This window comes from Lynx rufus, unplaced genomic scaffold, assembly GCF_022079265.1.
Source record: "Lynx rufus isolate CCGP_SWC_20201006 ecotype Redwood Valley unplaced genomic scaffold, mLynRuf1.p SCAF_4, whole genome shotgun sequence".
Classification (NCBI taxonomy): domain Eukaryota; kingdom Metazoa; phylum Chordata; class Mammalia; order Carnivora; family Felidae; genus Lynx; species Lynx rufus.
The window spans coordinates 3,285,964-3,312,459 of record NW_025814856.1 but is presented as its reverse complement, the minus strand read 5'-3'; the positions used below and the strand labels follow the sequence as shown (position 1 = coordinate 3,312,459).

General features: G+C 57.2%; 1 protein-coding gene across 7 annotated transcripts in view; it reads left to right on the top strand.

Annotated features, from left to right (window-relative positions):
* The window catches only part of RFX2 (regulatory factor X2), a 91,064-nt gene extending 75,738 nt beyond the window's left edge, over positions 1 to 15,326 (top strand). For 5 of the 7 annotated variants that reach the window (XM_047095407.1, XM_047095410.1, XM_047095408.1 and 2 more), the window contains 11 exons: positions 1,091 to 1,272; positions 2,696 to 2,815; positions 5,478 to 5,593; positions 6,520 to 6,638; positions 7,244 to 7,356; positions 7,765 to 7,919; positions 9,129 to 9,226; positions 10,067 to 10,216; positions 10,865 to 11,073; positions 11,537 to 11,690; positions 12,506 to 13,156. In XM_047095407.1, the coding sequence (XP_046951363.1) occupies positions 1,091 to 1,272; positions 2,696 to 2,815; positions 5,478 to 5,593; positions 6,520 to 6,638; positions 7,244 to 7,356; positions 7,765 to 7,919; positions 9,129 to 9,226; positions 10,067 to 10,216; positions 10,865 to 11,073; positions 11,537 to 11,690; positions 12,506 to 12,871 (1,782 nt within the window). In that variant the 3' untranslated portion in view covers positions 12,872 to 13,156. The other 2 variants (XM_047095411.1, XM_047095409.1) reach the window with 1 other exon arrangement.
* The last annotated feature ends 11,170 nt before the right edge of the window (positions 15,327 to 26,496 follow it).

Here is a 26,496-nt window from a genome sequence, read left to right as displayed (position 1 = left end):
ACCTCGCACGTAAGCCTTTTCGGTATCGCGTCCCGTTTGCATTTGCAATCTCTCAGTCAGGGACGCGAGGATATATCAGTCCGTCTGTCCGTCGTCCCGTGTCTTGTTTTGTTTTTGTTTTCTCAGAAAGAAAGAAAAAAAGCTTTACTAAGAGAAAATACACAACAAATTCCAGAGTGCCTGGTCTTCAGGCCACTCCATCCCCCCCCTTCCCCCCCCACCCCGGCAATAGGAACACAGACCATTCTGTCCGCACACATCCCCTACCTCGGGGAGGAAGTGTAGCCGCTGACATCTGGCCTGGGAGCTCTAAGGAAAGGGGCAGGGCAGGAGATGCCATGGGCCCCGCCCTTGGGGAGGGCCCTGGCTTGGAGCAGACTCGCGGCCAGGCTGCGGTGAGGTACCCTCCGTGGGGGCTTCACAGCCCAATTAAGAAAAGGGGCAGGAGGAAGGAGTGTCTTGGGAAATCACCCCCTCCTTCTTGGCCTGTTCTAGTACAATCTGACCGCCCCAGGACGCGGAAGTCCTGGTTGGGGGCAAAGACATAGCAGCCCAAGCAATAAGGCAAGAATTCAACTAGGACTTTTATATTCGGTGACCAGCGGATGAGACAGGTGGCCAAGCCCCAGCCACCTTCACCCTTAGATTAATGATTTGTCCCTCAAGGGCAAGGTGCCAAGAGGTGGACAAGCCATAAAGGCCGAGGTTGCCCTGTTTAACGCCGGGTGCAGTGCTGATGGGTCCGTCAAGCTCTTTTCAGTCCTCTTTGTCCTGACATTCCTGAAAGTATAGGAGACACTTGGTGTCCAAATGACTATGAAGACCCAACCCAAAAGGTCTCAGTCACACGCAGGCTTTTAAAAATCAAATCAAGGAATCTGAAGACCAGGCTGGAAATTGAAGGAACAAATACAGGCGTGGAGACAAGCTATTAATTCCTGCGCCCAGAATCTCTTGAACCCAAATCCGTGACTGGGGATGTGAATTTCTTCACCACATCAATGGGGAGAACGTATGTGATTCTCTTAATGAGTCCGTGTTAGCATTTGGGGGGATCCTGACGAACGTGAGCGTGTCTTTCTTTATCCAGCTCCAGTGGCTGTTAGATAATTACGAAACCGCGGAAGGCGTGAGTCTCCCCAGAAGCTCCCTCTACAACCATTACCTCCGGCACTGCCAGGAGCACAAGCTGGACCCTGTGAATGCTGCCTCTTTCGGGAAGCTGATCCGCTCGGTTTTCATGGGGCTGCGGACACGGCGGCTGGGCACCAGGTGGGTGCACGCACGGGGGTGCCTGGGGGTCCCCCGCCTGCCCATCCTCTGCATCCCCTGCACAGATATTGAGCTTTGGGAGAACGTGGGCTCCCTCCTGCCCGTGTGTCCTGACCTGCGTGCCCCTGGGTGAACTTGGATTTGTTCTGAATTGGCGGCACGGGACTGGCCGGCCCAAGGTGTTGGCAGTGGGCCATGTCTCTCCCGGTGACACGGGCTTTGCTCCAGCACTCTCTCGTTGCTTAACAATTTCCACAATAACAGGCTTTCGCCCCTGGTTGATCCAGTAGAGTTGGATTTTTCATCTCTTGGTGCTTCTGCCATGCCTGGACCCATCCCCCAGGGCCTGCCCTTGGCCTGCAGCAGCCAGGGACCGTCATGCGCCATAAGCTTTTCCCAGGCACGAATCCAACACTCCCCCCACTAGAAAACAAAAAGTGGGTGGCCCAGAGCACACAGAAGGCTGGTTCCTGCATGGCCGCTGTCTGTGAAGTCATTCATGGGGTCAGGGTCATGCGTACACCCTCCGAAGCTGGTGTCTGGCCAAGAGAAGGTTCTCGGCCATCCTCTGATCCATAACAGAACATCCTTATGCAACATCGCTGGACGGAGGAGGGTAGGAAGGGGGAGAAGGAGAGCGAGGCCCTGGTCTCTGGGGACACAGCCTCCACTGTCTTTGGGTCCTCTCCAGAAGGCTCGTGCCCGGCCTCCACCGTCAGAGCGTCCCGAATGCTTGGCCTCGGGCCAGGACCGGGGCTTTTCTCCCCACTGCTTTCCCTCCCCTGCCACCAGCTAAGCTCTTACCTCTTCTAGAAAGGACCCGCGCTCCTCCCGCTTGTCCCCGTTGCCAGACACCTGTCTGTCCTTCGGTGCTTCTCTCCTACGGAGCCCCTCTGACCTGTTTTCTTAACCAAAATGTCTAAAGCCCTTGGGTCATCGTGTCTCCCATAATAAGCTATGACAGTGTTTCCCACAAAGGTGCCATTTTCCAAATCATGTTGTTAGATGATGTGGGGCGGGGATGGGGGTGATGATGACGGTGGTGGTGGTGATGATGGGGATGATGGGGGTGACGGTGATAATGAAGGCGGTGTCGATGATGTTGATAATGATGGTGTTGACGGTGGTGACGGTGAGGATGGTCGGGAGGCCGTGCTGGGTCACACAACGCCGGACTGCGTTTCCCATTGCGAGACTTCTCAGAGCTACTATGATGCTTAAGTGCAAGAAGGCAATCTCCAAGAGAGGGGCGAGTATAGAATTTCCTAAACCCCTCGGATTGTGGAATAGCCTGTGAACATTTCCCATATGGTCCAGGGGACACTGAACCCCAGAACCCGAAACAAAGGGCCAAGACCCGGCACCTGTCTTGTCGTTCAGGACATCTGCAAAGAGAGCTGACCCTGAGATGCTTGGTTTCTAGGGGCAACTCCAAGTATCATTACTATGGGATCCGTCTAAAGCCGGACTCGCCCCTGAACCGGCTGCAGGAGGACACCCAGTACATGGCCATGCGGCAGCAGCCCCTGCACCAAAAGCCCAGGTGAGTGACCTGGCCCAAAGCCAGCCCGCGGGCCGACTTCCCTGCCCGAGGTGGGGGTCAGGTCTGAGCTTCGCTTGGGAGAACATACAGAGAAGTGTTTCTCAAACGTTAAATATACAGGTGGGGGGGGGCTCCCCAAACTATGATGGAAAAAATAAATTCACATTAGCCTCTGGTTCCAGTGTCCTGGGAGAGCCAAGGCACAGGAGGCTGGAGTCGCAACCTCGTCCAGCTAACAGAGCCTTCGGCCTTTCTCCTTCTAAAAAAAAAAAGATAGGCGTTATTTTTTAGAACAGTTTTAGGTTCACGGCAAACTTGGGCAGAAAGTACAATGCTCCCTGTCCTCCCGCGCACGCCCCCCCCCCATCAACATGGCACCAGAGCTGTGCGTGGGCACCTCGTTACCACCTAAGTCCATGCTCCACGCTCGGGTTCTCTCTTGGGGCTCCATTCAAATGGGTTAGGACGGGGGCACCTGGGTGGCTCAGTCGGTTAAGCGTCCGACTTCGGCTCAGGTCACGATCTCCCGGTTTGTGAATTCAAGCCCCGCATCGGGCTCTGTGCGGACAGCTCGGAGCCTGGAGCCCGCTTCCGATTCTGTGTCTCCCTCTCTCTCTGCCCCTTCCCCGCTTGCGCTCTGTCTCTCTCAAAAATAAAACATTAAAAAACAAACAAACAAAAACAAATGGGTTTGGACGCAAGCGTACCCAGCATCACAGGGTAGTTTCACAGCCCTCGCAATCCCCTGTGCCCCACCTCCTCACCCCTCCCTCCCCTCAACCTCTGGCAGCCACCGAGGTTGCCATAGTTTGGCCTTTTCCAGAAGATCACAGAGCTGAAATCACAGATCTTTAATTTTCAACAGTAGGGGGAAAAGAGAATGTTGAAAAGAACCCAAGAAGCCTGGAGAAAGAAGCTTATATACTTAAATGGCTGCCTCTTCCTGACATTTTGATCCAATGGCTAGAAAGGCCCGGTCAGTTTCTGGAATGTTCTCTACCCATCACATACCTGCTCATCGGGCCGGGGAGCATCTCTCTTAGGCTCTGCAGGCCAGACACCCTGCTGACTGTTCAGCTCTGCCGTCGTAGAATGAAAGCCACCGCATGATCCCTAGACAGGCGGGCATCATGGCTGTGTGCCAGTAAAACTTTATTCACAGGCACCTCTTTCTGCCCACAGGTCCTGGGCTCTAATAAAATCACCTTGTTTACACCCCCCCCAAAAAAAAAACTTTATTCACAAAACAAGGAGCACAATTGGCTCTCCACAGCTGTGATCTGCAGACCCCTGGTTCAGGGCCCCACTCGAGTGTCACCTCCCCGGCAGCCTCGCAGTCACCTCTCCTTCCCTGCTTCCCTCTGCCCCTGGCTCCTCTCCGCAGAACCCAGACTGCTCCGGGGCAGGGACCGTGCCCCACTCACCTCCGCGTGGCATCATCGTACCTTGGCCAAGCCGTATGTGGCTAAAAGCCGATTTTAGCCGCTCTAAGGCCATCCCAGTGACTCCAAACCATATGTTCAATCGTGGGAGCCGGAGGCCACGGAAGAGAATCTCTAGAACGTTCTCCGGGAGCCAACAGGTGGAAGAGTGGACCCAGCAGTCCTTCCTGTACCTGTCTGGGCACAGTGTGGCCTCTGTAGCTTCTTCTTGTTGTTTGGTCCGGGCCCTGCAGACACCTGTGACTCATGATGCCAGGCGGCGTGTCATCTTAGGACCAGCCCTGCACCTCGTGCCGTTGACTCTTGGAACCGCCACGCATCCGGGAGGCATTTCTCCGTCCTCACGGGAAGCCCGCCCCCACTCTCCACAAGGAGAGGAGCCCTCCGCTGGAGCTGGACACCCCCCACCCCGGTTCTTGCCGCCACACGCTGTCACCGCCCCCACAGCGTCCTGCTGGGCTCAAGGGACACGGGGCCCCGGGGAGCGCAGTTCGCTGCCGGGACGGGCTGGTCATGCGTTCTGGCTCGAGGCGAAATGAAAGTCCCGGAATTTCCTTTGAGACTATGTAATAGTCAGATACTTGTGACTCTGTAGAAAGAAATTCACTTATCTTCTAAGAGAGAAGTATTAGGGGGGAAACACACACACACACACACACACACACACACACACACACACAATCTGAGGACTCATCAGCAGATGAATGGATAAGCAGATGTGCCCTCCAGACCCTGGAATGTCATTCAGCACTAAAAAAGGACATCCTGACGCCTGCTACAAGGTGGATGGACCATGAGGACATTATGTTCAGTGAAATAAGCCAGACACAGAAGGACAGATACTGGAGGGTTCCACGCACAGGGGTCCCTAGAGGAGTCCCATCCACAGAGACAGAGGGTAGATGGTGGGAGCCAAGGGGGGGGCGGGGGGGTGGGGCGGAGTCAGTGCTTCATGGGGACAGAGTCTCAGTTTGGGGAGATGGGAAGTTCTGGAGACAGTGGGGGCGGCTGCACGACAGCGTGACTGTGCCTGAGGCCGCTGAGCTGTGTGCTTGGAGACGGTGAAGGTGGTACGTTTTACGCTGTGTGTATTTTAGCAGGAGGCTTTTAAAATTACACAGACACACACCCCAAACTGAATCCTGCTCAGCTCTCTGCTCCCCGGGCCCCCGCGGGCAGTACTGCTGGGGCCTCACGGTGGCACTGTGTCCCCCGTCCAGGTACCGGCCGGCCCAGAAGACAGACAGCCTTGGGGACAGTGGCTCGCACGGCAGCTTGCACAGCACACCGGAGCAGGCCATGGCCGCCCAGAGCCAGCACCACCAGCAGTTCATCAGTGAGCCCCTCCCCCCGCCTCCCCCCCCCCCCCACCAGGCACAGGGCCTTCTGGAAGAGCTCCGGCTTCCTTGAGTTGCTCACGGGGTTCACCTACAGGGGGCTTTAGGCTGCTTTCTTGTATAATACCTTGTAAATTACATAGAGGTGTTCTATGGTGTCCCCAAGATTTCAGAATAATCAGCAGATGCCCCCCAAATTAACGTGCAAGGTGACCGTCGGGAAAATAAATACGTAACGTGAAATGCCCATCAGAAGGAAGGCCAGATTATTTTAAAACCTGTTGGCTCAGGACTTGGCCGCCCTCCTCAGTTCTCCCCCTTGCTGCCCCAGAGCCTTTAGAATGCTCGGGACTCCCTGAAACTGTCTCTCCCCTCTGGGGGCCCTGCCACCGGGCTGCCTGGCCCTCCCCTGGAAGACCCCCTTCCCCACTGGCGCCACCCCTGCCCCGGGGGAGCGTCTAACTCCCAGACTACACTGTGCGACAGGCCCGGGGCGGGGGGCTTGCTGAGGTCACTGACCATAGGCTCACACGCTGAAGACAGCAGTGGCAAGCGTACCCAAAAATATCTAAAATATCTTTAGTGTATTTTTGGAGCCCAGGCAGGACCCTTCTGGGAAGTCACCAGGGACAGCCACGGCTGGCCCCCTCCCCGGATTCGCTGCCCTGGGTGCACGCTGGGGTGATGGGAGCGCTCGCTGAGTGCCGGGCCCTGGGCTGGGCGCCCACCTGTGTCAGCGTATTTGCTGTCGCCGGGAGAGGACAGTCCTGTCCCATTCTGTCCCTGAGAAGACCAAAGCTTAAAAGTTGTGAGACCCGGGGCTGTGGAGCCGTCACCGGCACGCCGGCTGGCACTGGCAGGCCTCCTAGCGACTCCTGCGTGCGGACCTCCTGCAGCTCCGTGAACCCCCGCTTTCCTCCCCCAGATGTCTCCCACGTCTTCCCGGAGTTCCCTGCGCCTGACCTGGGCAGCGTCCTGCTGCAGGAGAGCATCACGTTGCACGACGTCAAGGCCCTGCAGCTGGTCTACCGGCGGCACTGCGAGGTGACCGTCCCCGTCCCCCCCCGCCCGCAGCGGAGACAGACGGCCCGAGCCGCGGGGGGGGCCCCTAGAATGTGGGCGGGGAGCAGGGCGTGCCTCCCCCAGGTGAGGCGCTCAGCCTCTCACGTCACCAGGTGTCTCTGGGTGACCCGGAGGAGACAGGAGTGCCCCCCCCCGCCTGCTTTGGCTGAGAAGTAGATAGGGTTTCCACTCTCTCTTTTTTTTCTTTTTAATATTCATTATGAGAGAGAGAACAAAAAAAAAACCCCAAAAGATCGAGCAGGGGACGGGCAGAGGGAGAGAGAATCCCAAGCAGGCTCCATGCTGCCAGCGCAGAGCCCGATGCAGAGCTTGATCCCCTGAACCGTGAGATCGCGGCCTGAGCTGAAATGAAGAGTCGGACAGTGAAGCGACTGAGCCGCCCAGGGGCCCCAGAATCTCCAGTCCCTGAACCGTGGCCCATCCGCTCACTCTGTCCCTTCTTGGGGTCTCTCTCTGCATTTCAAGGGACCCCACTGCGGCTCCTATCACGCCCGCCCGCCCCGACAACGGTGCCAGGCGCGCTTTCCAATGCACAGCTGTGTCTGACCGGCCGTGTTTATTCGCAGGCAACCTTGGATGTCGTGGTGCACCTGCAGTTTCACTACATGGAGAAGCTGTGGCTTTCCTTCTGGAACTCCAAAGCGCCCTCGGGTGACGGCCCCGCCCCTCTCCCTGCCAGGTAACTCACCGCCCCTGCCCCTGCCCCCGCCGAGACTGGCCGCTCATTTCCCAGGACCCCAGGCTTAACCTGCAGGCTGCGCCCCCCCCCACACACACACACACACTGTGACCCAGAGACCAACGTGTCACCTTTCCGGGAACTGGTGCTCAGGGCCCCCTTCTGGGTGTGTATGCTTTTCACACCCTGACCGTGGCCTGTGGCTGGTGTTGCCCCTCCGTCAGTTCAGCAGGAGGGACCGTAGGGGACCCCAAGAGTCCCAAATAGAGGACGTGTCATCGCCTGGCCACAGGCAGGGGAGGGGCGGCGCGGGCCCGCCGGGGACTCGGACGCGGGGCTCGGTGCGGTCCTGTGGCCCTCCTGCCACCCCACAGGCCGCGGCTCACCCCATCTCCCCCTTCCCCACAGCGACGGAGAGCCCGAAGGTGCCGTCCTCCCGAAGGACAAGCTGGTGTCTCTGTGCAAGTGTGAGCCCATCCTCAAGTGGATGAGGAACTGCGACCACATCCTGTATCAGGCCCTGGTGGAGATCCTCATCCCCGACGTGCTGCGGCCGGTGCCCAGTAAGCTGCTCGCAGGCGGCCGCTCTCCCCCTTTGGCCCCCTGTGCTTTCCCTGTCCCCCAGAACGAGGCCCAGGGGAGGGCCAGCTCATGTCTCCGTGAGGCCCGCCACCCTCGGGCCACCGCCTGTCTGGGGCTTTGGAGGGTGCGTGTGAGGCTGAGGTGTGCTCAGTGCTGTGGGGGGGGGGGCGGGGGGTGCGCCCAGGTGACACTCCAGCTGGGAGGAGATCCCCAGAGGGTGGGGCTGAGGTCACAGGACAGACCCACCCCAGTCTGCAGGTTTGCTAAAACCCCAGGGGGCCCCTGCCCGGATGCCTCCAGGATGCAGGTCGGGGGTCCCTACAGGCTCTCCCTCTGGGCCTCCTGAGGGCAGAAGGAGGAGGAAGCTGGGCCCTGAGGCCTCGCTCTTAATGAGCGACTGCAGGGGGCGCCAGGGGTTGCTCCGGGGCGGGCGGGGACCTATCGATGTCTGTGCCTCTCGCCTCTGGGCCCAGCCGAAGCTTTGCTCTTTCTCTGTGGGCCGGTCTGCTTCCTTCGTGCCAGAAAATGGGAAACGGCAAAACCATCACGTTTCTCCTCTGGGCTCAGCCTGCCCGAAAACTGCTCGTTGTAGCGTGCAGTTAGAGCCTCCGTATGAAGGTTTGGGTTGGGGTAGATTTCCTTTTACGTTTTTGTAGGGTTTTCTGTTAACAGCCTTAGTGGTTTTGTATTGCCAGCCATCTCTCAATGCACTCGGAAGCCAGTAGAATATACGCATGTGGGTGTGTCTGAGGGCTTCCCCTCAGCACTGTGTGGACCGTTCCATCATGTCATCGGGGCTGTCCTGGGCACTACGGGGGGCGGGGCCTGGCCCCCACCCACTCGGTGCCCGGAGCTCCCCCAGGTGCACCGACCACAGAGGTCTGCACCCATCCCCCGGTGTCCCCTGGGGGCAGAGTCGCCCTCAGTGAGAGCCACTGGCCAGACAGGCAGGTGAACAGAGCTGAAGGCCCTGGGCGGCCCTCATCCTTACCCAGCGCCCCCCCTGCACTGCGCGCCCCGCCCTCTGCCTGGCCCCTCGTCCGTCCGTGTGAGCCCGCCGCCTCTTCTCCTGCACCGCTTGCTCTTCCGGGTTCTCTGCGCGCGTGCGTGTGTGTGTGTGTGTCTTGCACTGATGCTGCTCCTGATGGGCGAGACTGCCTTTCTCACGGTGTCTCGGCTTTATCTCCCAGGCACCTTGACGCAGGCCATCCGTAATTTTGCCAAGAGCTTGGAAGGCTGGTTGACGAATGCCATGAGAGACTTCCCACAGCAGGCCATCCAGACCAAGGTAGCCGCTCCGCTGCGAAGGGAGCAGCTGGGAGGGGCCCCTGTCCTCTGCCCCGGGGAAAGCAGGCGGCTCTTGTGCCTCCTGGACCCCTAGTCCTCCCAGGAAGCCCCGAGGCTGCTGGCGAGGAGGGCCGGCACTGGCAGGGAGGGGCACGACAGAAGGTGTCATTTGCTCTGAGGCACTTGGGTCGATTCAGAACAGGTAGAATGATTCCATGTCCGTCATAGGGGGGAGGGTTTAATCTCCCTGCTGCCAGCCTCACTGCGACGGTCTTGGCCACGAATCAGAACCTGAAATGAGCCCACTTGGCCTCCATGCACAGAGGACAGTGATTGCCGGATGCTCTCACAAGCGTCTCTTAGAGACCTGCAGACCGGTGAGGCCGGGTTCCCAGCATCTGGCCTCCCTGACCACCTTCGGGAACTCTCTGTTAGACCAGTGACTCTCAGACTTAGGGTGCCTACGAGTAGCCGAGGTAGCGGTTACAGTCACAGATTCCCAGGCCCCACCCCCACACAGCCTGATCCCGTGGCACCCAGGAATCTGCATTTCCCCTGGCCACTCCTGAGAGCCAGAGGCTTCTGGGGGGATAAGCACACCGTCCTGAATGCTACCTCCCCGATACCGTGGCATCTGCTGTAGATGCCAAGGTGCCTTGGGGAGGTTTGTGTCCTTCATTTATTCTCACTCTCCAGGTCCTTGAGACTGTCCGAAGCTGGGGGGGCGGGGAGGGGCTCTTCCCTGCTCCCTCCCCCTGCGCTGTCCCTGAGCCCAGCACCCGCCCAGGAGGAGAGAGAACAGCCGCTCGGGCTCACTGTCTGCGGGTCTCCCTCGCCACAGGTGGGCGTGGTCAGTGCCTTCGCACAGACTCTTCGCAGATACACGTCTCTCAACCACCTCGCTCAGGCAGCCCGGGCCGTGCTCCAGAACACTTCCCAGATCAACCAGATGCTCAGTGACCTCAACCGCGTGGACTTTGCCAACGTGCAGGTGACTCTCCCGTGCGATCCCCCGCGTGGCCTGGGTTGGGGCACGAAGACCGGGCCGCAGATCGGCGACGCCGCGCGTGGACCCCCCGCCCCCACCCCCCACCCCGCCGGCCTAGCCTTCCAGCCTCGAGAAAGATGCACAAAACCACAAGATTCAACCCACAGCAAAACCGGCATGCGTGAGAACAGGTTCAGGGTGGAGGCCCCCCCTGCAGCCCACCCAAGTCCCCCCCCCAACCATGATCCTGCAGGCCCCCCAGCGTCCGGGCGCCTGGACCCACACCTCCGTTCACACTCCTTAAGAATCTACTTTCCATTGCCATTTTCGTGGCTGTCTCCTCCGGGCTCAGGCTGTGCGCGTGTGGCTCCTGCCGCGAGGACGCTCACACCGAGTTCGTCCAGTAAATACACGAGACGCACATTTGGGAAAGTGACCACTTGAAAGTAAAACGCCACAAAGACCCGGTGTGTCCTCTGAGCCTCCGACGCGCGAAGCGCGGATTCGAGCGCTCAGAAGCCCGGGGGGTTCCCTCTCTGGGTGTTGTCTGTCCATCGGCGTCCGCCCCTGGGCTCGGCGGCAGCAGGGAAAGGCCCGGAGCTGGCCGTGGGGGGGGGGGGGGGCTGTCCTGATGCCGCCCCCGCCCCGCAGGAGCAGGCCTCGTGGGTGTGCCAGTGCGAGGAGAGCGTGGTGCAGCGGCTGGAGCAGGACTTCAAGCTGACCCTGCAGCAGCAGAGCTCCCTGGACCAGTGGGCCACCTGGCTGGACAACGTGGTCACCCAGGTCCTGAAGCAGCACGCCGGCAGCCCCAGCTTCCCCAAGGCCGCCCGGCAGTTCCTTCTGAAGTGGTCCTTTTACAGGTGAGTCCGGCTTGACTTCCGCCAGAACTCGGGCCGGCGGGGCTGGGGGCCCCAGGGCCGGAGCTGCCTGCTCGGCGGGGACCGGGGACGGCGGGGACCGGGGACGGCGAGTTGATAGAGTTGATAGCTTCCGAGGGGAGCCAGCGGCCTGTGACCTTCCTTTCGGGACCCGTGCCCCTCCCCCTCCGCCCCGCCCCCCGGGGTTGACAGGAGGCCTTGGGGAGAAGGGGGCGGGCGCAACGTCAGCAGCTCGTGTGTGTGGGGGGCGGGGGGAGGTCCCCGCCAGGGACCCAGAACGCGAGCTCGCCCGGTCACCTGCGGGGGGCTCGGGCACTCGGGGCCGGTCTGGGCGGCTGGCAGGCCCCTCGCGGGTCCACGGGGCCCCCAGGAGGCCTGGCTCGACTGCCTGGCCGCACTCCCTGCTCCCCGGAAGGTTCCCAGCCCCCGTCCGCCCATCCCCCAGCTCCATGGTGATCCGCGACCTGACGCTGCGCAGCGCGGCCAGCTTTGGCTCCTTCCACCTGATCCGTCTGCTCTATGACGAGTACATGTTCTACCTGGTGGAGCACCGCGTGGCAGAGGCGACTGGAGAGACACCGATCGCCGTGATGGGAGAGGTGAGGGCCCCCTCCCCCCGGCCTCGGGGCCGCGGGGCGCAGGGGCAGGTGTGGGCGCCGCGGACGCCCCAACAGAACAGCCTGCAGGAGGCCCGCAGGTGGGAAAGAGCGCCCGGGCTGGACCCGACAGAGCTGGGTTCAGACCTGGCTCCAGAGTCCCCGCCCCCGAATCGCGACCTTGAACATCCACCCCACCACCACCCCCCCGTGGCGTTTACTGTAAACGACGTTTACAATTTACCATTCTAGCCATTTTTTAAGTTTATTTATTTATTTTGAGAGAGAGAGCACGTGCGAACAGGGGAGGGGCAGAGAGAGAGGGGGAGAGAGAGAATCTCAAGCAGGCTTTGCGCCACGAGCGCAAAGCACGACGTGAGGCTTGAACCCACGAACTGTGAGATCATGACGTGAGCCGTGCAGGTGCCCCTGCCATCCCAGCCATTTTTAAGCGAACGCTTCAGTGGCATTTAGTACATCAAGACTTGTGCAGGGGCGCCTGGGTGGCGCAGTCGGTTAAGCGTCCGACTTCGGCTCAGGTCACGATCTCGCGGTCCGTGAGTTCGAGCCCCGCGTCGGGCTCTGGGCTGATGGCTCAGAGCCTGGAGCCTGTTTCCGATTCTGTGTCTCCCTCTCTCTCTGCCCCTCCCCTGTTCATGCTCTGTCTCTGTCTCAAAAATAAATAAAAAATATTTTAAAAAATTAAAAAAAAAAGACTTGTGCAAACAGCACTCCTATGTGATTCCAGAAAGCTCCATCACCCCAAAGGCAAACCCCGTCCTTGGCAGCAGTCTCTCTCCCCCCGTCCCTCTCCCCAGATGCTGGCAGCCACCGCCCCGCTTTCTGCCGGGATTTGCCCGTCGTGGACACTTGACTCGCACAGACTCACACGTGACGTGGCCTTTTGTGTCGGGCATCTGTCACTCGACATAATCTTCCCATGTCGTAGCGGGTGTCCTTGCCTCACTGCTTCTGTGGCCAAACAGCATCCACCGCGTGGCTGTTCAACACTGTGCGTCACCTGTCCCCGCACCGACGAACATACGGCTCGTTTACACTTTTGGGCTGCTGTGAACCCTGGGGGCACCTTCTGGTTGGAATCCCTGTTTTTGCCTCATTCGGGCACACTCCTGGGAGTGGAACGGTGTGTCACATGGGGTTGTTCTGAGGAACATATGAGGTGATGCTTACAGAGCTCTTAACACACAGTAAGCCTGTTACCACTCAGAGGCCACAGTCCCTGTCCCCTTGGTGGCCTGAGCAGTCAGCACCCCCTCAGCTCTCCAGCGGCTGCCAGGCAAGGCCCAGAAGGTGCCAGAGGGGACACACCCAGCCTCAGTGCCTCCTCTCGCGTGGGGACCGCTACCATTTCTAAGCGAAGGCCTGTTTGAACTGTGGATAGGGGACGGTGGCTGACATTCACCGGGACCAGGCCCCTCTGCGAGGCCCCTGACCCCCGGGCTTCTCTCTTTCAGTTCAATGATCTCGCCTCCCTGTCGCTGACACTGCTCGATAAAGGTGGGTGTGTCCCTGGCTTTTCTGTGTGGCTCTCCCGGGGGTTCCTCCTCCCACTCCTGTGCTAGTGGAAATCGAGGCAGCTCCCGGGGTGGGCTGGGGACCTTTAGGAGCTGCCTCCAGACAGGCCAGGATGGGCCAAGGCTCCAAGGAGCAGCCCTGCACCTGCCCCTCGGGTGGGCGCCTCGGGGCGATGTCTAATTCCTCTCCCCAAGCACCTCCACCCCGGGCCCAGGAGCAGGGCCACAGCCCCGGGCCTCCGGCATCCACTTCTCCCCACCCCAACCCATTCCCTGCCCCACGGGGCGGGGGCACCAGTGCCAAGGGGGACCCTGCCAGAAATGTGACCGGGCAATTGGACCCTGGTCAAGGGAGGTCTCCGGTCACAAGGCCTCCTGGGGCACTGCGGTGGGGTGGGGGGGCGGAGACCCTGGCCTGGCCATGCCTGTGCACCTCTCAGAACGTGCTTCTCTCTCCCCCCCTGCCGCACCCCCTGCCCGCACCCCTCATCCCCAATGCTAACCCTGCAGATGACCTCGGCGAGGACCGCAGCGGCGAGGCTGACCCGGACGCCCACAGCCTGGGTGAGCCGCTGGTGAAGCGGGAACGTGGTGACCCAAACCACTCCCTGCAGGGCATCTAGCTGGACGGTGCCTTCCCTGGGCTCCGGACCGGGCCCCTCGAGCTCCGCCGCAGCAGTCCCTCTTAGGTGACGTGACCTGACTCGCGAGGCACTGGCGCACCCTCACAGGACACGCTATTCCTCAAGAAAACCATTGGTAAACACGGCAGAAGGTCACATCGGGCTCCCGAGCGCCCAAGCTGCTCTCCTGGTGCCTCCTGGGTCATCTTCTTCCGAACGTTCTCGCTCTCTCCTCTGCTGGGCTGTGAACTTCGGTCTGAGATTACGCACCCCCACCTAAGGGCCAGACGGGTCGGCGCCCCCACACTGGGCTCCTTCGCTGTTCCGCTGGTCCCAGTTTCCACCCTTGTGTCTTAAAACTCAGATCCCAGGAGGGACGGGATGTTCTGCAGCTGTTGGGCAGCGCTGGGCTGACCGGTGCCCACGGGGCCCCCTGGCCTGGTGCCCTGTGGTGGGAAGGGACCATCTCAGCACCGTGCCCGAGGCCTCCTGCCCTGCCCGCTGTGCCGAGGTGCAGAGGCCGGCCCGCCGGAGCCCCACGCGCAGACGCCAAAGGTCTCCGGAAGCCGCTGCCGATTGCCGAGTCCCTGGACCACGCACAGCCCACAGCCCCACGTGCCTCAAAGAACATGTCACGGAAGTGGCCTGCTCATGCCAAGATACAGTGGTGTCTTTAAGAATCAAAACCATAAGTTTCATCAGCAACTAGAAGGATTTGGGTTCTGTCCGAGTTCGTGGCCAACATCAGGCCAAACTGCTGGGTCTGGAATGAGTTTTTCCAAGGGGGCTGGGTGGTCGGTGTTTCAGTGGCACTTTGAGGGGGCAGCCATCGGGCCACGTCTGCCTGGCTCCCACTCCACAGAATCTTCTGGAACGCCTGCCTTTGAACTAGCAATCCTGGAGCACTTTGACCCCCGGCAAGTCCCATCTTGAACTGCTCAAAGTTGAAACTCTTCTTTGAGTGAAATGAATCCCGAGGACTGGCACAGCCTCGAACTTCGAACGCTCCGGATCTGCATCCGTCATAACACGTTGCACTTGGTTAGTTCCGTGCGAGAGTTCTGCCCCCAAACCAGCTGCAAAGAAGAAAGACAAACCTCCGGTCTAAGAAGCGACATCTTATGAAATGCAATAGTTTCTCCTTTTGGAAATATGTTTATATCAATAGTTTTGTGCTCAACGCGTTATTAGAACGTTTCTTATGAACACGTATATTGCAGTATATTCAGTCCCCGATGTTTTTTCTCATTCACACAGAAGGTACCGATGTAAACTCACGTGGCCTTTAAAAACCTTCCTTCCTCAGCCCACTCCAGGTGTGCGGAGAGGTGTGGAGGGAAGGACGAGAAAGACAGGCGCTTACTTTAGAAGCCAGAAGTCCATGATAATCACAATGTTTGCCTGCTTTGACAGATGGAACCAGACAGAAAGAATGTCTTTAAAATATATATCTCCTCTCCTGGGAGACATTTAAGCTCACAGTTGACGGACTGGGATGGCCTGCCTTTTCTTCCACATGCGCTGAGCAGTACAAACGGGGTTTCTGCCTCACGCTCCCGCCTTTGCAGGTTCCACGAGGGACGGTAGAAACGACGGTAAAGACACGAGCCTTCCAAGCCCGTTCTTGTTTCGCGCTGCAGTGAACACACTGAGTGTACCCACTCCAGGGACCACGATCCACACCCCAGCCCCTCCTACACACACACACACAAACACACACACGCGCGCGCGCGCGCGGTGGTCCTGAAGGATGCGGCCCTCCCTCCAGGCCAGTCCCCTGCCTTAGACTGCCAGCCTGGCCAGGCTCACCCCAGGCGAGGCTCAGAGGAGAAGCAGGGGCCTCTGGCACCTTCTTCTTGGCTCTCTGGGGAGTGTTCCAGAAGGAGCAGGTTCCCTGAGCTTCATTTAGCAGGGCCAGCCCTGGGCCAAAGGTAGCAAGAAAAGAATTCTCAGCCCAGGATGATGCAGACTATTTGTAGGCAGACGAGACTCGTTCACATCCTGCTCCAGCCACTGACGAGACCGCCAGTTGTCCTCAGGGACAACTCTACTTGTCGGGTAGAGCGGTGGGGGCCGAACTTGGGGATCCCCTAAGAATCACGGCAGGAACTTACTCTAAGGTGGCTGATTCTTGGGCCCCAGCCACAGCGGAGCTGCCTGGGGCGGGGGGGGGGGTGCTGTGGGGGGCCGGAAAGCAGCACTGTTTGGACCGCCCCTCTCGGGGGGCTCTGACGCAGGGGGTGGTAGGACTTGGGACAATCCTTGCGGAGGAGACCAACAGGCTCCGAAGCCGGGATGGGAAGACGTTCCAGAAACACGGACTTGGCTCCTGGCCGGCCCCTAAAGTTGCCCCTCCGTGCCACGCCAGTGCCCCACGTGCCCCGGAGATGCTCAGCCCTGGCCCCAGCCCAGGCCCCTCTGTCCCTCTGCCCTGAAGCCCCTAGGTGACACTGAAATCGTCTACTACGTCCCGGGGCTGGGACCTCCACGGCCTGCAGGTGGCTTGGTGCCCTGCTGTCACCATCTTGAAATTCTCAATGATTTTTTGAACAAAGGGCCCACGCTTTCATTCTGTACTGGGCCCTGATGCAGATTTTGTGGCCAGCCTCGGGAAACTCCCAGGACGCAACCACACAGCCTCTGCTTCGGCTGGGCAGCCGGGGCCCGTCTCTGTCGCGACTCCCTGCCAGGCTCTGAGAACCCAGCAGAGCCCAGACTCACCCCATCTCGTGGTTCACGGTCTCAGGCCCTCTCCAGCCTGAGACCCCCGAGCAGTGCCAGCCCCGGCACCGAGCAGGAGCCAACCCCACCCCCCACCGCCCTGCCTCCCCGTCTAGACCCAGGCCCAGTGCCCGGGTGGCAGGGTCCCTGGAGGAGGAGAGCCAGGCCCGGCTCTTGGGCCTGAGTGGCTGGTGACAGAGCGAGCACAGGTAATGCCCCCCTGACAGCTGCCTCGGGAGCCCAAGCGGAGACGAGCAGGGGAGACCGCTGAAGGTCCACAGGCTGTCGAGTCCCTGTGGAGGCCCACCGGCTAGGAAGCCAGGCACGGGGGGTGAACAAGGGGAACCTCATCTTACCAAGAGCCTCTGGGGGTTCTGAGTAATCACGCCAGATGCTTCTGCCCGAGCTCCACTTTTTGACAGTAGGTGTTACCCACATTGTACACACCCGGGGAAATTTGAAGCTGCTGGCTGGAATGCGGGCATGATGGCTGGAGCATCCACAGACATTTGAGACCTCGAGGTGGACATCATAGAATGAGGATGGCAAAGTGATGAGACAAAGGATCCTGGATCCCTGATGATCACGGCGCTGCATTAGAATCCCGATGACCCCCAATCAGAGTTCGATAAGCCGGGGCGGGGGGGGGGGGGATGCAGGGCAACCCACAGATGTTCGTGCCTCTGGGAATTCTCTAGAAGCAAGAACTCCAAAACAAGACGTGAGGTACACCCCACACAGACCTACACATGCCCCCCAGCTGTGGGCACGCTAAGAAGGGAGAGATCCCTGGCTGACGGTGTCACCCCTCCCCCACTCTTCCTCCCACAGCTCTGGCTGGTGCCCACCCGCTCCTGGGTCCTCCAGAACCTTCCACACTGTGCCCTTGCACGCGCTGCGGACTTGCTCCCCAGCGCCGCCCCACCCCCCCCCCACCCCACCGCTCAGAGGTTTCCGGGTGCTTCTCCCTCCACACAGCAAAGCAGGAGCTCAGCATCTGACCTCGCGGACCTCCTCCTCGTGTCCGTACAGCACTGCCCCACCGTCCATCCCACTGTCCAGGCCAGAAACCCAGGGCCACCTCCCACTCCCCAAAATGCCCACAACGCAGCCACTCTCTCCTTCCTCCTTGCCACTCCCCAACTCCTCCTGGCCGGGAAAGGCAGCACGACAGGGAAAATAGGACTAGGCTATGCACGTGTGAGCGCCAACTCCACGCTGGCTGTCCCTGCCTGTGCCCTCATCTCAATGACAACTGACCCTTGGACAACGTGGGGGTTAGGGGCGCCAACCCTCCTTGCAGCCAGAAATCCACGCAGAGCTTCTGACCCCTCGAAATCTTAATAGCCTACTGTTGACCGGAGGCCTTACCAATAAACAGTCAACACGCGTTTTGTGTGTTGTATCATATACCGTGTCCGTAAAGCAAGCTGGAGAAAAGAAAATGTAGTTAAGGTGATCACGAGGAAGAGACACTCCGTCTACAGAACTGTCCTGCATTCACTGATGTAAAGCTGCATCTAAGTGGACCCGTGCAGCCCAAACCCACGTCGTTCAAGGGCCAACTGTACTTACATTAGTTGCCCCCCCCCCCCACCTCACGGCGTTTAAATAAGTGGACACTGAGAAAGAAAGTGCCGGAGTAAACGTTCAACAATTGTTTCTCAGCCTTGGCACCGTGCACACTTGGGACCAGAGCTTTCTCACTGGTGGGGCGTCCTGGGCTCTGCGGCATGTGGCACAGCACCCCTGGCCTCTCCCGCTCTGTGCCAGGCCACCTTCCCTCCCCGAGTTGTGACAACCACGGACGTCTCCAGACATCGCCCGGTGTCCCCTGAGGGTAGGATCGACCCCCCCCCCCAGCTGAGGGCCACTGGGTGACAGCATGATCTTTATGGCCCGTTCTTGCATCTTTTAAACGTTCACGGCCACGTCACTGATCACTTGTCTTGCTCGCCCTCTGCCTCACACACACCCTTACCCACTCGATGCTCTGATTTCTTGCTCCTGGAGCTGAGCCCACGGCCTCATTTGGGGCTCTGAGCTTCACCGCACCTCCCATCTAACCTCCATGCCTCCACACACACGCATCTGCCTCGGACGTATTTGACACCTCCTCCAGGAAGTCTTCCTGGAAGCTCTCCCACTAGATTAGGATCCTGTATACCCCACATTTCCCATTAACACTGGGGAGTAGCTCTTGTCTGCCTCGTTCAATACTGCATTTTCCAAATCTAGCATAGGCTATACACATGCTCAGCAAACATTTAGCGAGTGAGTGAGTGAAGGAGGCTTCTGGGAGAAGGTGCTATTCATGGTAACCATGGGAAGGGAGGGGGAAGGAGGAGAGAAAACACGTGGAAGAACACTGAGGAGTGACCAAAGGAAAGAAAATGCAGGCACACCTTGTGCTCTGCGAGTGTTCCGCAAGACGAGCAAACGTTTCTAACACAGTTTAACTTGATAAACGAGCGATGTCCTACAATAACGAGTAGTACGTGATGCCGAACGTCACGTGATCACGACTGAGCCAGTGAGTTCTCTCTCTCTCTATCTCTGTGGGATTGTGGGTGATCGTCTCCCACACTCGGATGCTCGGTGTGAGGCCGTGGCGTTGGGCAGAAATCAGTGGTTTTTCAGAACGTTGGAAGGTGCCCGCAAGTGGCCCTCGTGTGTTTTTTGTCCCTTCAGAGCACCCGTGGACAGTCCTTTGCTCTTCCAGACAAGAGTGAGCTTAGGGATGCTTCGCTTCCTTCTAGGCCAGGCTGCCCGCAGATAGAGACCCTTTCCTCTGCTGCCTTATTGCCAGCTACATTCAACACAGTCTGTGACAAGAGTTTAATACTGTACTGGAGCCCACATCCATTAGCGGCAGTGAAAGTCGTCTTACACAGCAACCCTCCTGTCCCTTGACCCCCTCACACCAGCCTCAAAGGTTTTCCAAGGTGCGTGCAGGCTAATTTATGTTTCTTTATTTTTTATTTTCTTTATTATTTTGTGTTATATTGCCGTACTGTAATCCTTTTTATATGAAGATTTGGGGCCTATGGAATGAATCATCTGAGTTTCCGTGATTTCTTGCGGGGAAATTTGCTTTGGTATACAAGCACTTTGGATTAAAGCACGTTCCTGGAACAAATTAATGCTCGCAAGCCAAGGTTGTACTGTAAATCCATTCAAGAGGCCACCACCAGAATTATTTCATATAATCAGAGATGAGCTTTAGGAAGATTTATTCTGGCACGGTGGATTGTACATAAACGGGAAGCAAGGACGCCAGTTAGGTGCCTGTTCGGATGGTACAAGCAAGGGGTGGGGACACAATTGCAGTGTGGCAGTGGAGAGAGCGCCAGGGAGGGGAGTGGGCAGAAGCGAGAGGTCCTCACAGCAGACCAAGTGAGTTATGAAATCAAGCGGGAGGGTTATGACCAGGTTTGGTTTTTTTATAATGGAGCAGGATAAAAGCAGAAACCATGTGAAGTGCTGATGCAATCAAGACACACACACTTGGTAAAAACCTTGTTTCAGTATATTGTGTGTACATACAGAGACGGTATCAGGCTGCCATATAATGCCGTGTTAAGTGTACAATGTATCAGATAAAGGAAATGTATCGCATATACGTATGTCTCGAAGGCCACCAGTACTAACCAGTGATTCTCAACCTATTTTGAGGTCACGGGTCCCTCCTAAAACCCTCTGTGATAGACGTTTGTGGGGTTTTGCCAGCCAGCATCCATTCCACATCCCTTGGCAATAACACCCCGATTCCCTTTGGAGGAACAACATCTCTGCCAGGGATTTAAATGCCACCTCTGTGTGCGCGCTGGAGAGAAAGGGCTTGGCGTATGTGGGGAGCAGTGAGGAGGCCAGAATGGCTTGGCACAGGGTGAGGGGGCGGGAGGGAGACAAGGAGGAAAACCTGGAGGGCTTCCTAGACCCTAGCCGGGACTTAGGCGTTCATTCCAGGAGTGAGGACCCAGGACCGCACAATAGATTGACAGCCCCCCTCCTTCAGCTCTCAGACGAATGGCTTCCCACTGGCTGCCTCCACTTGGACATCTCAAATGGCAGGTGGCATCTCAGACCAGCCGCTGGGCACCTAAAGGCATTGGCTCAATAAATGTTTGATGGAGGCATGAACTGGATAGCTGGGGAAAGCAGGAGGGGGGCAGGGACTAAGTGCCCTGCCATGCTGGACCCATCCAGCACTTTCTGTTGGGAGTCTGAATCGTGAGCTGAATGTAAGCCTGAAAGCAACAGAAGTCTGGGAATTCTCCTAGAGGTGCCCCTCCCATTCTGCTAAACTGTTCCGGCTGCCAAGACCCACTGGAGTTACAGTTTCTTCTCTTCTCCTTTTGATCTTCTGAGCATCTTCAAAGCTTCCCAGCAAATTCTTCCTTTGCTTACATTTGCCAGAAGTGTCTTCGCGGTTTGCAACCAGTCTCCAAAACGACACACCTTCGGTACCCACGAATTTCGCAGTCAGGTTCAGAAGGGATTCTCAGACTTCCCGGAAGTCCTTCCGGGATGGAGAGCCCCCTCGGTCAGAGGTGGCGCATGCGCTGTGCTGAGAGCGTGATCCACAGAGCAGCAAGCTTGGTGCAACGAGAAGTGCTCCGCCTTTATTGGAGCAGCCGGCGCCTTCCTGACCTGGTTCGGGGAGATGCCCGACCCCAGCTGATGCATACGCAGCCTTTGAGTCCCCTCAAGTTTAGCTACTTAGGAGCTGAATGGCTTCCCAATCCTCTGCCGCCCCCCAGTGGTCACTGTGTGACACGGCCTCTTTCTTTTCCCCTGGGGACACACAGAGCTCGGATTTTTGCCTAGAATGGAGGCAGTTTCATTTACTAAATTGCAACAATGCATGCTAGGAAAGACCACAACAGACTGAATGAGCGAGCTTCCTTCTTGCCCTCCTCTGCCTCCCCCCCTTCTCTTTCTCAAATATTCTCTGCTTATTTACATAGACTCAGTATCTCCCCACGAGATAGTAATTACAACGGGAAAAGTAGTAACCCGGCAGACGCTATCTAAACCAAGTGATCTCAGTTATCATCACTAATGGTACAATTGACATCACGTGCCTCCTGATAGGGCGCTCTGAGATGGACACATCGCTCCTGCCAAAAAATTAGCAACCTGAGTTTAATCATGAGGAAAACATGAATCAAACCCAAAATTAAGGGGCATTCTTCCAAATAACTGGGAGTACTCATTACCAGTGACATAGTCAAGAAAAAATAAGACCGAAGAACTGATCCAGACTGAAGGAGGCGAAGGAGAAATGACATCTAAGTGGGATCCCGGACTGGATCCTGGGACGGGGAAAACAATTATCAGCGATGAACAATCGAAATTTGGATAAGGTGTGTATGTTAATGAACAGTATTGAATCAATGTCAATTTCCAAGTTTTGATCGTTGTACTGTGGCTGTGTAAGATGTTAATATCTGGGGAAGCTTGGTGAAGACTATACGAAATTCTTTGTGCTATTTTTGCCACTTTTTTAAGTCTGAATTTATCTTAATACTTGTTTAAAACTACAAGTAAAAAAAAAATTCTTCCCAATTCCATACTATATTTAGCTGTTGCCGAATATAGGAACAAGGGAAGCTGATGCACCCAGCTGGAGTCAGCTCCCCCCCCCCGCCGGCCCCCATCAGCATCAGCATCAGCCACACTGGATGTCCTGCTGTCAGGAACCCCACCTGTGGACTGAGGGAGGCCAGGCAAGGGTGCGGGGCGGAGGAGGCAACCCAGGACGACTTCCTTGCCCTCACCTGACTCTGAGCAAATTGAGGGTGGGAACTGCAGCTGATTAATCATTAGGTCCTTGGTCTCAGCGTGGGGCTGGGCGCAGAGCAAATATCTCACACGCCGGCTTCCTGCCCATGACAGGAAGATGAAAACCTAATCACAGCTGTGAAAACCCTTTCAACGGAACCCGAAGTACAGAGGCCATTTACAACTCGGCTGCGGAGAAGGCAAGTGCACAGTTCTCAGGGCACAGCCAGGGCTCAGGGGGTCCTCAGACCTGTCTCCTGGTAAACCAAGGAGGAAGCAGGCAGCCGAGAAGCCAATCAGCGCTTTAGGGCAAACCATTTGCCCTGGCCACACTGAACTCCTCACTGCCCCTCCAGCTCCCCAAGCTGGCTCCTGGCTCAGGACCATTGCACCCACTGTCCTCTCCAGAATGCTTCTCCTACAGATCTTTTTATTAAGCGTCACCTCTTCAGAGGGGACACTTTCCTGACCAGCCTATCTTAAGTATTCCCTTTTTCTGCCACTCTGTCACAATATGCTGGCTTATCTTCTTTGTAGCACTAGTCGCCATCTCCTGTTTGTTCACCTATTTTAAGTCTCCCACAAAAGAATGCAAAGCTCCGTGAAGCCAGGGTCTGTCTTTTCCATCCTGGGCCCCAACATGCGGAGCAGTGCCCGATGCATAGTAGTGTGGTGGGTATATACTGCTGTATAACACCTGTCTCCCAGACTTAATGACTTGTAATAGCAGCCATCATTTAACGGCCCTCTCGTGGTTTCTGTAAGGAACAGGAAGGGCGAACTGGGAATTCTTCAGGGCTTTGCCATGTGGCTTGCGTGTTCTGGCTTCCTCACAGCATGGCGGCCTCAGGGCCGGTGCACTGTTTGCATAAAGACTGAAGGCTTTAAGAGCAACTGTTCCAGCAAAGCAGGTGAAAGCTGCATCCTCTGTCTCTGCTGTGACCTAGCTTCATAGAGTACGCGGTGTCATTTTCACTGTACCCAATTCGTCCACCATTAACAAGTCCACCCCCATTCCAGGGAAAGGAACAGATACCTCACCTTTCAAGGGTCAAAGAGTTTGGGACCGTATTTCCCAACTAACACCAGGTAAGTTATAAACAAATATTTACTTAGTAAATAAATATCAACCAAGTTGATCTGTTAGAGGGGACCACATGAAGAAAGCGAAAAACAGGCCTCAGGGCAAATGTTGGAGGCCACTGGCACTTTGAAGACAACTGTGAAACCAGTGGAAATTTCGTTGGCTCACCAGGCTGATAGGTTTAGCATCGCTCAATGTCCCTTGAAAAACCACCACTGCATTATATTTAGCAAGTGATGATGCGTTGCTGGGAGTTGCCCGAAGTGTGGGACGAATGTGGTGTATGAAATGACTTTAGGAGACATGGAGACATGGTATTAAATGACACCGAATCACATGATTTATAGTTATCCCATTACCAGTTCTTTTTCAGTACTTCTCATCATGTCGAGGGGAGTTTCTGTTGGTGATAATATGCCTTTAATAACCCTCTGAGAAATCTCTCTTTACATCAAAGGAAAAGTAGGCTTGGGGCTCAGCAACCTTGGCAAACAATGGTGTCTACGCAGAATTTAAAACCCTTGTTTTGTCTTCATGTTTACTTTTACGGTTATTTCCTATTCGTGGCTTGGTGGTTTCCTATTTTGGGTGGTGATATACTCTATTTAATGTAAACTTAAACCAATAAAAAGGCAAGCAAAGTATTAAGTTCATAAAGGGTCACAGAGTCCAGACGTACGGCAAAGGCCAAGAAGACCTTTGAGCAAGGGCTCTAAAATATATAAAATGAAATATAATGAAATCCACAAACTAGAAATGAGAAAACCTAAGCCCACACGCTCCTGGCGACCAGACAGACCTGATGACCACCAGGGTCCTTTCCAGCATTGGTATTCTAGCCATTCCTAGAGCATTTCTAACCCAGGGTCTGTGGCCTGTGCTCATAGCCTGGCAGCAAAATCTAGAGTAGCAGAATCGAGGCATCAATTAAATAAAGTTGGGGAAATTCTTAACGGTATTAACCGTATGTCACCCCCAACAATGAATAAAAGTTCCTAAACGGGGCACCTGGGTGGCTCAGTCAGTTGAGCATCTGACTTTTCGCCTCAGGTCATGATCTCACAGTTCGTGGGTTTGAGCCTTGAGCCCCAAGTTGCACTCTGTGCCATCAGTGTGGACCCCGCTTGGGATTCCCTCTCTCCCTCTCTCTCGGCCCCTACCCCGCTGGCACGTGTGCACACACTCTCAAAATAAATAAATAAAAATAAAAAGTAAATAAAAGTTCCTACACAGTGCCTCTCAAGATCTAACATGCATCGGAAGCCCCTGGGTATCTTGTGAAAATGTGGATCGTGATTCAGGTCTGGTTTGGGGCCTGGGATTCTGTCTAAGAAGCTTCTGGGTGATGCTGATGTTGCCGATTTGGGGACCACACTGAAAACAATTAACGAGCTCTGGAAACAAATAGAGGGTGTTTCTGAGCATCCCTTCCTAGCTCTGCTGCTACTCACGGTCACGTTAGTTTGAAATCAGCCACGGTTGGAGTATTTGCACCAAGAAAATCCGCACTACAAACCAGGGTTCGTTTCATTTTATGTTTTATTAGTTGTCTTCTAGCCTTAAGAAAGTGATAGGAAAATATAAGTACAATTTACAATAAACTATAAACACACAGGGGCGCCTGGGTGGCTCAGTGGGTTGAGCGTCCGATTCTGATTCTCGGCTCAGGTCTCAATCTCACGGTCCTTGAGTTCGAGCCCTGTGTTGGGCTCCGCGCTGGGTGTGAAAAAAAACCTCTATACACGCAGGCACACATATGCACGATGGGCAAAGGAACAAGTGGGGCTATTTTCAAATCAAATGTTATTTGTGAGCACTGACACTGAAGCTCCATGCAACTTTCACGCGTCAGCAAATTGTATTCTTCTGATTTTTCCCCCCCAACAACTGCAAACGTTAAAACCATTCTTAGCTCACCAACCGGATGCGGCCACATCTAATGGAAGCGGAGAGGAGCTGGGACTCAAACCAGGTTACGCACGCACGGCAGACACGAAGGGATCGGCAGGTGCAAAGGCCCTGAGGCTGGAAGGGGCGTGGCAGGCCCCGAGGCCTCAGAGACCCACGTGGCCACGCGGCGATGAGCGAGGCGCGCGGGGCGCTTCGTAAGCCTTAGGAGGAGACTTGGGATTTGGTCCAAATTCGGCAGAAAGCCCTTTGGGCGCGTTGAGGGAAGACGGGCCCTTGATCGAATCCGCGTCTTGTAAGGAGTCGCCTGCGTGCCGCTGCGCGCGAACAGGGCCCGGAGCTCCCCAGGGGCGGAGGGCGGAGGCGGCGCGGCGACCCCGGGAGAGACGAGGCCGCGGTGGCCTCGCCTGGGGAAGCAAAGCCGGGGATGTGTTCGGAGAGACGCCGCGAGAGTGAGTCGAGAAGCGGCCCCCGCGCCCGCGGGGCTGTTCAGCGCGGTTCGCAGGCGGAGAAACGCGACGTCCCACTCGGCGCGCTCCCGGCCCGCGATGTCTGGCCGTCCGGAGCCCGCGTCCCTCGCGCCGCGCCCCCCAGTCCACACCCCTCCCTCCCCCCCCCAACTGCCCCCTCCTCTGACCACACCCCCCCCACCGCCCCATGTGGCCGGAGGAAAACGTTGGTCCAAAGTAGTGGACACTCAGAAGGCGAAATCGATGCCGCAGGGGACGGGGCGCCCCGCAGTCCCCCGCCCCCGCCAAACACAGACCCAGAGATTCACCTCTAGGGACTCCTCGGTCGCGGTTCCCTAGGCGGCTCACGCTCCCACCGCGAGAAACCCCCGGAAAACCAGCAGGAAGTCGGGGCGTCGAAACCGGGCTCCCTCCGCACCCGCCTCACAGAACGTTCTTCGCCGCGTCGCTGGCGACGCGCGCGAGGCTCGCGCCGCACGCGCCCCGCCCTGCCCACGCCCCCTTGGTCGGCGGGAAAAGGAGGCGGAGGGGGGGCAGTTAGTGCGCAGGCGCGTGCTCGGAGCGTGGCTGGGCTCGGATCGCCAGCCGGAGCACGACTCCGCGCCGGGCTCAGCGCGCAGGCGCGAGCTGCCGGCCTCTCTCAGAGTCTGCTTGAGAAGTGCGCACGCGCGCAAGTTTCTG